Source organism: Lissotriton helveticus, chromosome 7 (genome assembly GCF_964261635.1).
Source record: "Lissotriton helveticus chromosome 7, aLisHel1.1, whole genome shotgun sequence".
NCBI lineage: Eukaryota > Metazoa > Chordata > Amphibia > Caudata > Salamandridae > Lissotriton > Lissotriton helveticus.
This window is the reverse complement of record NC_136068.1, coordinates 1,475,763,895-1,475,776,561: the sequence shown is the minus strand read 5'-3', so window position 1 is coordinate 1,475,776,561 and position 12,667 is coordinate 1,475,763,895. Positions and strand designations below refer to the sequence as shown.

The window sequence follows — 12,667 nt, the reverse complement described above, 5'->3', positions numbered from 1 at the left end:
GTCAGCAAAAGGATCATGTTCAGGCTCCTCACCCACGCACACAAAGCGCTCCACGACATAGGCCCTGAATACCTCAACAACCGCCTCACGTTCAACACTCCAACGCGCAAACTCCGCTCCGCCAGCCTCGCCACCGTCCCACGGATCCGCAGAACCACCACCGGAGGAAGATCATTCTCCTACCTGGCGGCCAAGACGTGGAACTCCCTCCACGCCCACCTATGACTGACCCAGGACCACCTCACATTCAGGAAACACCTCAAGACCTGGCTCTTCGAGCAGTAACAGCATCCCCCCCCTCCCTCAGCACCTTGAGAACCCTACGGGTGAGTAGCGCGCTCTATAAATGGATTGATTGATTGATTGATTGACCGTTAAGGACAGTATTACAGTTCGCGACGTTGAAAAGTCTGGCATTGATTGATTGACCGTTAAGGACAGTATTACAGTTCCCGACGTTGAAAAGTCTGGCAATGATGGTTCAGAAACAGCCACTGAGCAAGTGAGCCATGTGCGTGTAAACTATAAATATCGGTAACAACAATTCTGTGCTGTCAAAGACTATGGATAGCTTAGTTTCCACAAGTGTCTCTGTTATGCCAATAGCCATAGTTTCTGCAACTCGTATGCATAAGTTGTTCCTGCGTGATCTCACTTCTAAATCTTAATTATTTCCCCTCATCTATCACTCGCTCCATTTTCAGTTGTTATTCATTGCCGGAGCCATCCTGGAGATACATACTACATGTTGGGGAGAGTCGCCTGCTAGTCAAATCTCTCCTCGTAAGGCTCCACACCGATGGTCAGTGTTTATCTTACCGTCCACTGTGTGCAGGCTTTTCTGCATATCAAGCAGTAATACCTTCACGTTTGGGCTTCCCACCGAGTCCACCAAATCCAAACAGCCATATGCTAAATTACACACATCGGCCTCTGCCATCACGGGAGCCCTCTTGGGGGTCAAAGGAAATGTATGACTATTTTTGGCCTAGTAGTCCAGCTAGTTGTCTTAAGGCACAAAAGGGCAGTTAAACAAGCGAAGTGTAGTCGCACGCACAAGTCTGCACACAGCTGCCCTCAAGCCCAGGTCAAACAGGATTACTTTAGAAGCCATCCCAGAGTCATTGGATGATCATCCAACTACCTTAGAAGTCATTTACACGTCATCAGACATCATCAAGCTCTTGAAGTCATCAGCAAGCTGCAGAAGCTCAGCCTGAGGATTTGAGGATGACTTGAAAATGAGTATCTGATGACTCTAGTAGGTGTCATTATTGGTGATGATTAAAGGATGACTTGAAAAGGAGTACCTGATGACTATAGTAGGTGTCATTATTCATGATGATTTAAGGAGGACGTGAAAATTAGTATCTGCTGACTTCAGAAGGTGTCATAATTCCTGATGATCTGAGGATGACTTGTAAATGACTCTCCGATAACTTTACAAGATGACATTGTTCCTGATGACTTTGGGGTGATTTGAAAATAAGCATCTGAATACTTCAAAGGTACTATTGTGTTTTCAATAAGATGTTTTTGCGTCTGGTGATTTTAACAAGAATTGTTTGTCTATTTAAAGAGCAGGTCCACCACTTTGGTTTCAGTTTTCCAGAAAAATGCAAACTGTTGGATGATTGCACAATGAATTGCAGATAAACGTCTGACCTCCTGCAGCTGGGAGCACCACAACCCAAACACACCCTGAACCCCCAAATTAACCCTTGCACCCCAAAACTCAAACACACCCTGAACACCAATATTAACCCTTGCACCCCAAAACCCAAACACACCCTGAACCCAATATTAACCCTGGCACCCCAAAACCCAAACACACCCTGAACCCCCAAATTAACCCTTGCACCCCAAAACCCAAACACACCCTAAACCCTAAAATTAACCCTGGCACCCCAAAACCCAAACACACCCTAAACCCTAAAATTAACCCTGACACCCCAAAAGCCAAACACACCCTGAACCCCCAAATTAACCCTTGCACCCCAAACCCAAACACACCCTAAACCCTAAAATTAACCCTGGCACCCCAAAACCCAAACACACCCTGAACCCCCAAATTAACCCTTGCACCCCAAAACCCAAACACACCCTGAACCCCAATATTAACCCTTGCACCCCAAAACCCAAACACACCCTAAACCCTAAAATTAACCCTGGCACCCCAAAACCCAAACACACCCTGAACCCCCAAATTAACCCTTGCACCACAAACCCAAACACACCCTAAACCCTAAAATTAACCCTGGCACCCCAAAACCCAAACACACCCTGAACCCCCAAATTAACCCTTGCACCCTAAACCCTAATATTAACCCTTGTACTCTAAAACCCAAACACACCCTAAACCCTAACACTAACCCTGGCACCCCAAAACCCAAACACAACCTGAACCCCCAAATTAACCCTTGCACCCCAAAACCCAAACACACCCTGAACCCCCAAATTAACCCTTGCACACCAAACACAAACACACCCTAAACCCTAATATTAACCCTTGTACCCTAAAACCCAAACACACCCTAAAATTAACCCTCGCACCCCAAACCTAAACATGCTCTAAACCCTTAAATTACACCTGGCCCCCCAAAACACAAACCCACCCTCAACCCTAAAATGACCATGTACGCCCTAAAATCCAAAAGCCCTACAAACCCCCAAACATTTTATGAATGCGGAATGCCGGGAGGCGCTGCTGTGATATGATACTTTCTGTACCCCCAGGCTGCACTTCCTTCATAGAGTATTTCCATAAACACATAGTTTAGTGGAATCCGATTGTTAGATTCTTTAAACAACTGCGGACAGACCTGCTCATGGCCCGAAGAATAGGTCTTGCAAAGGAAAACAAGCGTTGTCGTCATGGTGACTGCCGAATTCACTCCATCACAATACTAAAATACATTTTTAAAAAGCAGTTGCCTCGAACACAATGCCAAAATCACCTACTGTAAACCATCAGTCTGCCGGCTGGCTGGGACTAGAACCGCAGATCCTCAATGCAGAGCAGCTCTCTCACCTTTTCTTCCTCTAGCAAAAGCCTACGCACATCCGGGAGCGCCGGAAGTGACGTCATTGTTCTGCGGCAAGAACGAAGACTGCCGTGAGTGCAATGGCCATTAAAGGGACAGATGATGATTGGCATCGGTCTCTTTATTTTTCCAACTCCACTTCCTTCGTCGATTCCAGCGTATACTCAGGTAAGTGCTGCAGCTGTTAAAAAAGAGCAGCATCGATCCTCCGCTCTCGGTCCCAGCTGCTCTATTTCCGTCCCAGACCATCTTCCTCATTTTTCGGAAAGCACGAGTTTTCATTAAGGGGGCAAATTCAGACGCAGCTCCCTTCATGTGTGTGCTTCGTACGTGTTATAATGAATACCTGCGTTGCAATGTGTGTGTGTGTTATGTGTGTTTGATGTTTGTCTGTATCAGCCTGCCTGCTTGTTTAATATGCACCTTTTGTGTTTGAGCATGTGTATTTTTGTGTATGTGTGACGTAGTGCGTGCCTGTGTAAGTTGTGGAAAATTGCAAAAAGCCTAAAAAAATGTGTTTTACAGCAAGTTCTTCGCCGTAAGGAAAAATAAATTACTGCCCGGATATTGTAGGTCCCATGTTGGTTCCAAGTGCACCTGCGTGTATTCAAGATTCTCGACCAAATGGAGCAGTTTTCGATCTACTGAAAAGTTGTCAATCAAAGAAGGCTAAACTCATTTATTTATGTGAATATTGTATATTGTTGAGCATTACTTGTGTCCTTGCAACTTGTAGTGAGCCTTCATTACTAAATGAATGTGTGCTCTATTGTTGAATCCTGGTCACGTTCCCCAAGCTGTGTAGTGTGCAGAGCAGCACATCTTCTAAAACACTGGCAGTTTTCATGGATGCGTTTCAAAGCATAAGGATAAATGCTTCAAATAACTTAGCCGTTGTAATGCTGGTTCTTTATTTTGTTTGCTATTTGTGTAATTGAAAGGCCTGGTTGCCTGTGGCGATTGAGGTTTACGCCCTATTTAGGAAATGTAGTCCGACGCATTCCAACATCTTGCAATATCTACTTTCGCAAAAAAGGCTATCATTCTGGTTTCGTTCCATGTGCATGCAATGTTTTTAACTCGTTTGTATATATTATTGAGACCGGGCCAATTACGTATTCCCTGTTTGCGCTAATTTACCTTGACCGCTAAGATCTCTGTAAAAATGAAGCCGGTCTTGTTACATCTGCCACCATCGATCCCAGCCATATATTATCCAGTTACAACCTGACGTACTGCTAAAGTACTGAGGCAGAGGGATCGAGCCCTGAGATAAATCACATTAATATTTTCTCTCTTTCTCTCTCTCTCTCTCGCTCGCCTTCTCTTTCTCGCCTTCTCTCGCCTTCTCTTTCTCTCGCCTTCTCAGGTTTCAGGTTTTAAAGTCTTTATTTCGATTTTTAACAAATCATAAAAGACACATTTAAAATACAAAAGAATATAACTAATTCAATTAGAACATCCACAGAAAGACAATACTTTAAGGAATATTTAAACACTAACAAAAGATATAAAAATAAGTATACAAATAAAAAGAACCTTTCATGACAAATGGATAAAACAGGATTAAATTTCAATTAATGAATAAAGAAACCTGAGTATTTCATATAAGAATAAAAATCATTGCATAAGGTCAACATTGCAGTTCAGAATTACAAAAAAGAAACAAGGGATGCAGATGGTGAGACTTGGCACTAATGCATACTGGTTTTTAGCCTTAGGAGCCAAGCCCATCCCAGATACTTTGCCAAAGTTACCACGAAGAGTTCTGAGGTGTTAGTCCTAAGCACCCATATGGCTTCCATCGGTGTTTTAAATGGTAGTTTTTGAAACAAAGGTTTTAACCATTTCTTTCGGGGTGCACCGTACCTTGGGCAGGCAAAAAGAAAATGACCTTCAGATTCAACATGACCTGGGCAGTATGTACAGTTGGGCGATATCCCTGTAGACCGTTTGTTCAGAAAGGTGTTTAAGGGCAAAGCGCCTACTCTAAACTGGTGGTACAGCTTCTTATCTAACGGTCGAGATATAACATCCCAGTATGGCTCTCTCGATAGGTCAAGTTTGAATGTCAAAAACCTGCCTGTAAGGCCGTTTTTGTTGGATAGCAGGACTCTTTTTAGGCGGGTTGTGGCCCAATATAGTGATTTAAATTCGTCTTTGGGTGGGAAAACGTTAGATTGTGGGGATGTCCAAAGATGTTCCAAGCCCATGTCTTTAAGAATGGATTTGACTGCAGAAAGCCATGGTATTTTCCCTGAACCCCTAATAGACCTAACTTCCGACAGTTCTTTTTCAAAGAGGGATAGATCTGGGGATGTCCATATCCGTCTCCACAATGCCACTAACCTAAATCTTGCCATCTCATTAATAGGTGGGGAACCAAGGTCCAGACAGAGGGGGATCAAGGGTGTAGACTGTGGGAGGCCCACTAAATTTCGAAGGAATCTACATTGGGTTTTGAACAGGTTAGACAAGTCCATGTGGCCCCATAGATCCGCGCCATATAAAATGGCTGTAGAGATTTTAACGTCATAGATCTTAAGGGCCGGTAGGACCCGTTTTGTGATTGATTCCTTCTGCTCTTTAACGAGGCAACCAGTCAGCCTGGCAAGTTTAAGATGTTGCATATTGATCTGGTCTTTCCATCTTAAACGACTATCGAGGGTAACCCCTAAATAGGTCATGGTATCGACCTGTTCGAGGTTTACTCCATTCAACCTCACCGAACTTCGGACTGAGTGGTTTTTTGTAAAAACCATAAATTTTGTTTTCCCCACATTGACTACCAGGTTATTGATGGCACAGTACTCCTCGAAGCGGTCGAGAGCCCGCTGGAGTCCGCCGCGTGTTTTTGAGAGGATTAGAGTGTCATCTGCGAAGATGAGTAAAGGGAACCTCATCCCTGCCAGCATTGGTGCATCAGTGGGGGTATCCATGAAAAATTTAACAACTTGATCGATAAAAAGGAGGAAGAGGGTAGGGGCCAGGACACACCCCTGGCGGACACCTCGAGATACGGGGAATGTTTCCGTCACTTGTCCCTGACCCCCCCCATCTCACTCTCGCAAAGTTGTCCTCATGGAGTCTTACAATGAGGTCCAGTAATTCTAGTGGGCACCCCAGATTTTTCAGCACACCCCATAGCCTGTCCCTAGGCACTAGATCGAAGGCGGACTTCAGATCAATGAATGCAGCATAGATGGTTCCACCACCCAACCACACCTCCTTCCAATAGATCAGGCAGAATCTAAAAACCTGATCTATGGTGCTCATTCCCGATCTGAAGCCCGCCTGCATGGGTGACAAAATATTCTCCGCTTCGATCCATCCCTGGACCCGTCCTAGAACCATGCGCGCCACTATCTTTTGAATCGAATCGATTAAGCTGATAGGGCGGTAGTTGCCTGGAATGGATTTATCACCCTTCTTGTAAATTGGGACAATTTCAGCCCCTTTCCAAGATTTCGGGACTGTAGCTCCATGGGCCAAAGTGTTAGCTATCCTGGTAATATACGGGAGCCACAGAGTGGGATTAGATTTAAATAGATCAGCCGGGATAAGATCCATACCGGGGGCTTTACCTCGAAGAGTAAGTGCCAACGCCAACTCAACCTCAGCAACCGTAAAGGTGAGTTTTTCACTTTGTGGGGTCAGCAAGAGTGCATTGCCTAAGGGATTTATAGCCTCATCCTCACCAGCTCTAAATTGGGCCGAATAAAATGATACCCAATCCTCCAGAGGCACATTGTTTCCCAGGGTAGAAGAGTCTATATTTTTACCCCATTTAACCAAATCCCAAAACCTTTTCTGATTGTTAGTGGAAGAGGCCTCCAGGAGGTCTGACCAGAACTCATCCTCCCACTCCCGTTTAGCTTTACTAAGGGTTTTTTTGTAGTGAAGTCTAGCAGCCCTCACTCCAACCATATCCCGAGATTTAATGGCTGTAATGAGAGCTGCATGTGCCTCTCTGCATTTCTTGTTATACCATTTTTGGGGCAAAGGATTAGTTTTAGTAGTAACATTCCCACATGGTTTGGATAGCAGGGTTTTTAAGCGGTCAAAACAATCAATATGGACACCCATCACATTATTGGCTGATCCAATATCCACCCCCGACATATCTATTTGCAACATTTCATTAAGTGCATTCTCCACTACAACATTGATATTATTTAGTAAACACTCATCTACCATAACCCGTGGCCACTTCAATCTCCTCCTGTCGTTGGTAAGTTGGGCGTCCCCTGTATAGGTGGCAGATGGCTCCTCGTGTCTGTTTAGACCCGGTAACTTCAACGATAGAGACAGTGGATTGTGATCACTTTCCGGGCGCTCTAATACTGCCATGTCAATTAGCAAAGCCCAATGTTCCATGTCCAGTAAGATATAGTCAATGCGGCTCTGCCTCTGGCCATTATCGAAAGTACAATTTCCCTTTACATCCGAGGCGGAGCGGCCATTACATGCACGGAACCCATTTTGTAAACAAAAAGCCATCCAGGACACTGCAGCCTCTGTTGCTTTAGCCCTCTTCTCCACTTGTAAGTCCGGGATGCCCCATACCGAATCGTCTGCCATAGTCCAGGTGTCTCCCATGTCTAGCACAGGTTCTATAGTACAATTTAGATCGCCAGCAAGAATGGTAGTAATGCCTCTGTCCATTTTCGTAAACATATGATCAACTAAGTTCAACAGGGGTGGGCTTCGACCGCCAGGCAGACCTCTAGCATAAATATTAACAATATTCATGATTTGCTTGTTCCCTTTGTTTATTATGATGGAGAGGAGATCCTGACTCTCCACCGGGTACTCCGTTGGATAGAGACCCAGGGATTGTTTTACCCAGATCAACAAGCCACCTGCGGCCCGCCCTTTACCTCCTTTGATTGCGGGTTTGAAGAAGTTAATATAACCTAACTTATGAACAGGCTCCGTTGCCCATGTTTCCTGCAACAGGATAATATCATAATTGTCCATAAAGTTTGACCAATCCATAGACGCAAGGCGCGCCTTAATACCCGCTATGTTCCAGGACAAAATTTTCAAATGATCTTTCAGGTTGTCTGGCAGCAGAGGGTGTAGGGGCTGTACAGATCCATGAGACGCCCCTGTATCATCATTAACCACTAAGTACTTAACACAGTCTACTGGGACTTTGATTTTGTCCTTAGTCAAGGACCCCTGAGTAGCTACGTATGGTAGAGGGCTATTTAACACAAACGTTTGACCTCCTTCCCCGTCTACTCGAGTGGTTAATTGGATTGGGCACACCATATTATCTTCATTGGACTCTTGGGCTACCACACTACCAATCAAAGACTCATTAGATGGATCGTTGAGTCAATCTATAGCCTCAAGGCCAGAAAGGGGGCCAAAATGATTAAAAAGGAAGGGGCGCTGGCAATCAAGCGGGGTTAATGCCAGGGGATGTCTTGCAGCAGGACCTTTACGAAACAAAGGATAAGATTGAAAGGGTGTTTGTCTGCGCGGGTAGAAGTAGGGTAGAGCTAATGTTTGTACATCCCCCTGCCTTGCAAACCTGGGTTCTCGTTTAATAGCATTTACCACCCATGAGTCTTTGAACGAGATAAGGATACAATCTCCTTCTAAGTCTTTTACCTCCGGCCCCACCCAATCTACTCTCCTCACATACAATATCTCCGTGGGGGTGGAGGGGGGTAGCGGGCGATTTTTGTTCAACCAGAAAGTGACTTTATTGCGGAGGTCACCATAAGATTCCCTAGCACCCGGCTTTAATGGTGCTACGCCTGTCAAAACGATGGTGTGTAAGGCTGCTTCAGGTGGTAGATCAACACTGGGAATATTTCGTCTTTTACGCCCCCCCTCCCTGTGATTGGTGAAAGCAGTGTGTTGGGCTCTTGAGGTACTTGGGGGAGGAAGATTTAAGTTAGGTTGTGTGGGAGGACCCATAGTTTGACGCCCACCAGTATTTTGTTTAGCAACTGGTTTCGATTGGGGCTTTAGTACCTGAGTGTGGGTGCTAGCTCCTAATTTAGAAGAAGTGGTAGAGGTGGTATTGGTTTTTTGACCCCCTTTAAATATGGTGTTATTCATTCCTATGGGTTTGTTAGGGAGATTTTTACCCTTTTCCATATTGTTGTTACTAATAACCTTACTGGATGCCTTACTGGGTGCTGGTGTATTAATAGCACCCGTATTGTTTGAGCCAAGTAATGCTTGAAGCATCGTATGGTTTGAATGGGTCAGATCCTCCATACTATCGATTTTAGAGGTCATGAGCCTAGTCCGCTCCAGGACTGGTAGGAGTAATGTTTTAAACATGGCCTCCATTTTTGCCAACAAAACCTCATCACTATTGAGGCACATGGGACAAGTAGTGGAGGAGCCCAGAGCTAAAAGAGAGGGGCATAACATGTTATTAGGCACAGGGGGTATTAACGGGTTTGGGTGAGGCTCCGGCCCCTGACACCATTCCCCTTGGACTATGTTTACTTCACTGGTTTTTAGGTTTCTTTCCCCTGACATTCCAGAGTCCCGTTTTCTCTTTTTGGTATTGGGGCCCTGATTGGATATAGGGGGAATAACATTTTCGACAGAGTTAGACATGTTGGACTGATTGAGGAGAGGAGATCCAGAGAGCTGGCTAAAATCCTGCTCCTCACTAATCACGGAATCATTATCCTCCTCCCCGTCCCCCTGTGTGTCTTTGGAAGCGTTTATACTATTCCTTTCTTCCTTCATGTTATCCCTTATTGGGCTACCCCCAATATTTTCTAAGTGGACTATTGCGTCCGTAGAGGTAGTATGGACACAATTGAAGGCAGCATGGGGTGCAGAGGGTGCAGGGGAGATAGATGTGGCTAGAGCCCCCAGTGAGGATCGCTTTCCACTAATTAGATCTATTGACAATCTTTTCTCAACCATGGCGATTTCCTTTTCCAGGATACCAGTGGCACGTGTTATAAAAGCGTCCAGGGGACCCGAAACGACGCCCTTGGTAGTATTAATTTGGACAGTACGTTCCTTCCCTGATCTTAACGGCATTTTCTATGGTGTTCTTGACGTCCAGGGGGTGTGGGCCTAGGCCGGACTCTGCCGTACTCGAACGGCCTCAAACGGCCCGCTCTTTGCCCGGTCTTCGCCCCGGCCGTTGCCCCGCGCGCGTCCCGCGTGCGCGTTACTGCCACAGGTTAACTAGGAAGGTCAGGTGGATGGGCGGGAAGAGGACCAGCTGCGGCCAATCAGCGCCGCGCTGCACGCTGGTCCTCGCAGTCCCGCCTCAAGCCTTGGGGTGCAGATCTCGGCTCGCCGAAGTCGCGTTGGTGCTCCTATGCACTTCTAAAAAGCCAGGGACAGATGACAGGCAAAGTCCTTAGCCTACGAGCGGCACCCGCGGAGCGGGGGCCGCGAGGCGCTGCTCTGCAATCAAAAAAGGCAGAGCACGAAGGGAACAGCACTCTCCAATATTCAGCAGCAGTACCCTCGCCTTCTCTCTTGCCTTCTCTTTCTCTCTCGCCTTCTCTCTCTCGCCTTCTCTTTCTCTCTCTCTCTCGCCTTCTCTTTCTCTCTCTCTCTCGCCTTCTCTTTCTCTCTCTCTCTCTCGCCTTCTCTTTCTCGCCTTCTCTTTCTCTCTCTCGCCTTCTCTTTCTCTCTCTCGCCTTCTCTTTCTCTCTCTCGCCTTCTCTTTCTCTCTCTCGCCTTCTCTTTCTCTCTCTCGCCTTTTCTCTTTCTCTCTCTCGCCTTTTCTCTTTCTCTCTCTCGCCCTTTCTCTTTCTCTCGCCCTTTCTCTTTCTCTCGCCTTCTCTCTCTCTCCTTCTCTTTCTCCGCTCTCTCTCGCTCGCTCGCCTTCTCTTTCTCTCTCGCCTTCTCTTTCTCTCTCGCCTTCTCTTTCTCTCTCGCCTTCTCTTTCTCTCTCGCCTTCTCTTTCTCTCTCTCTCTCGCCTTTTCTCTTTCTCTCTCTCGCCTTTTCTCTTTCTCTCTCTCGCCTTTTCTCTTTCTCTTTCTCTCGCCCTTTCTCTTTCTCTCGCCTTCTCTCTCTCTCTCTCTCCTTCTCTCTCTCTCTCTCTCTCTCCTTCTCTCTCTCTCTCTCTCCTTCTCTCTCTCTCTCTCTCTCTCTCTCCTTCTCTCTCTCTCTCTCTCCTTCTCTCTCTCTCTCTCTCCTTCTCTCTCTCTCTCTCTCCTTCTCTCTCTCTCTCTCTCTCTCTCTCTTCCCCCCCCCCCCCTCCCACCTTGCGCGCTCTCTCCCTTCTCGCATTCAACTGCCTCGGATCATGTGTTAAATATTTATAAGGTGGAAGCACGCACAAGTTGCAGTAACTCGTTCCTTCCCCATTGATTGAGCTCTTATAAGAGGTTTCCCCATGCCCTCTTCTCGTTTGAACTGCGGGTACTGCATGTGTCAACGAGGTATGGGATCCCTTTATGTTAAATTGCATCTCTTACCAAACTTCCAAACACCTCTGGCAAAACACTTATAAGGTCCCAGAGGGGAGACCTATTGGCTATGCCAATGCTTTTGCTTTATGTATTTGCCATTGTAATGCCTTTTTGTTTCATTTATAAAGCCATTACATATTGCACAATTAACATACAATACTACTAGCAAAGCTAATATCTTTAGCTTAATAAAAGGTGAAACCTATTGCATTTTTAACGCTTGTCCTTTCATGTTGGGGGTGCCGGTGGGCAGAGGGTAGCAGGCATCTGACTCTCTATGCATCTGCGGGGATAGGTAACTTGATTTCCCGTCACAAACCCCAGTGTGAAAGTTCACTTATTGATAGTTCTTCTTCTATTTCTCTCATAATGCCTCTACTTTGCTATTACTATTTGTCCTGAGCAGCAAGACCTAAGCATACACTCTGGCTCTCCAAAAATAAAGTTGATATTAGGTAATTTCCTCAATGGCCTTCAGTGCATGCCCAAACACTTCTTTGTAGTCCACAATCTAGGCATATTAGATAGAAATTGCACCAGGTCAGTGTACTTTTTGGGGTGCTTTTCTCCAATTAAATCTGTTAATCAGTTTGATATGCTTTGTATTTTACCTCTGAAACTTAAACCACACACAAACTAATTCCTGATTTTTATATCTAGCAGGACATAATCATGGCTCCATTCAACGTCCTGTTTTTCACTTGCGATCATTCTGTGTGTGTTCGAAAAGATGGTGACTTCCTGCTTTTGGACAATCCCGGGGAAGTTCTTTGTAGATGAAGCTGGTTGGCCAATTACCGAAGAGAGTGATTTTAAAGCTATGATTCTGTTCCAATCATCTGGAAAGCACAATAAGTAAACCTTTATAATAAGTTTGCAACTGCAGGATAACGGTACAAATTACCAACCTGTTTCAGTAAAACCTACATTTGTGATTAATTAATCCAATAATGGACAGTAAAAATGAACATGCATGTCCCCACATATGCCTTGGATTGCTCTCCAGAGACAAATGTAACACTTATGAAAAGGACTGAAACGTTTAGCTTGTGGCACTACTATAAGGCAGCTATTTTTGGATAAACTATTTTCAGGAGGTTCAAGTTCAGGCTTACAATGTGTACTGTCTATTAAGGAAAACTTACTTACTTGGTTATGGATAGATTGTACATTTGTCCTTTATTATCAATACCTCTTTATTT

At 45.4% G+C, this 12,667-nt stretch overlaps 2 protein-coding genes across 6 annotated transcripts in view; one reads left to right on the top strand and one right to left on the bottom strand.

Moving 5' to 3' along the window:
• ZNF865 (zinc finger protein 865) overlaps window positions 1-3,090 on the bottom strand; it is an 86,764-nt gene extending 83,674 nt beyond the window's left edge. The window contains exon 1 of one of the 2 annotated variants that reach the window (XM_078654866.1): window positions 2,962-3,090. Coding sequence is in view for 1 of the 2 variants with exons in the window: in XM_078654865.1 (XP_078510991.1) it covers window positions 2,958-2,971 (14 nt within the window). In the remaining variant the exon portion in view is untranslated. Of the gene's footprint in view, window positions 1-2,957 lie in introns of both variants that reach the window. The other variant, XM_078654865.1, reaches the window with a different exon arrangement.
• Window positions 3,072-12,667, top strand: part of LOC144770388 (uncharacterized) — a 103,582-nt gene continuing 93,986 nt past the window's right edge. Inside the window, exons 1-2 of one of the 4 annotated variants that reach the window (XR_013598878.1) lie at window positions 3,105-3,212; window positions 12,129-12,320. Coding sequence is in view for 1 of the 4 variants with exons in the window: in XM_078654867.1 (XP_078510993.1) it covers window positions 3,125-3,212 (88 nt within the window). In the remaining 3 variants the exon portion in view is untranslated. Of the gene's footprint in view, window positions 3,213-12,125; window positions 12,321-12,667 lie in introns of all 4 variants that reach the window. The other 3 variants (XR_013598877.1, XM_078654867.1, XR_013598879.1) reach the window with 3 other exon arrangements.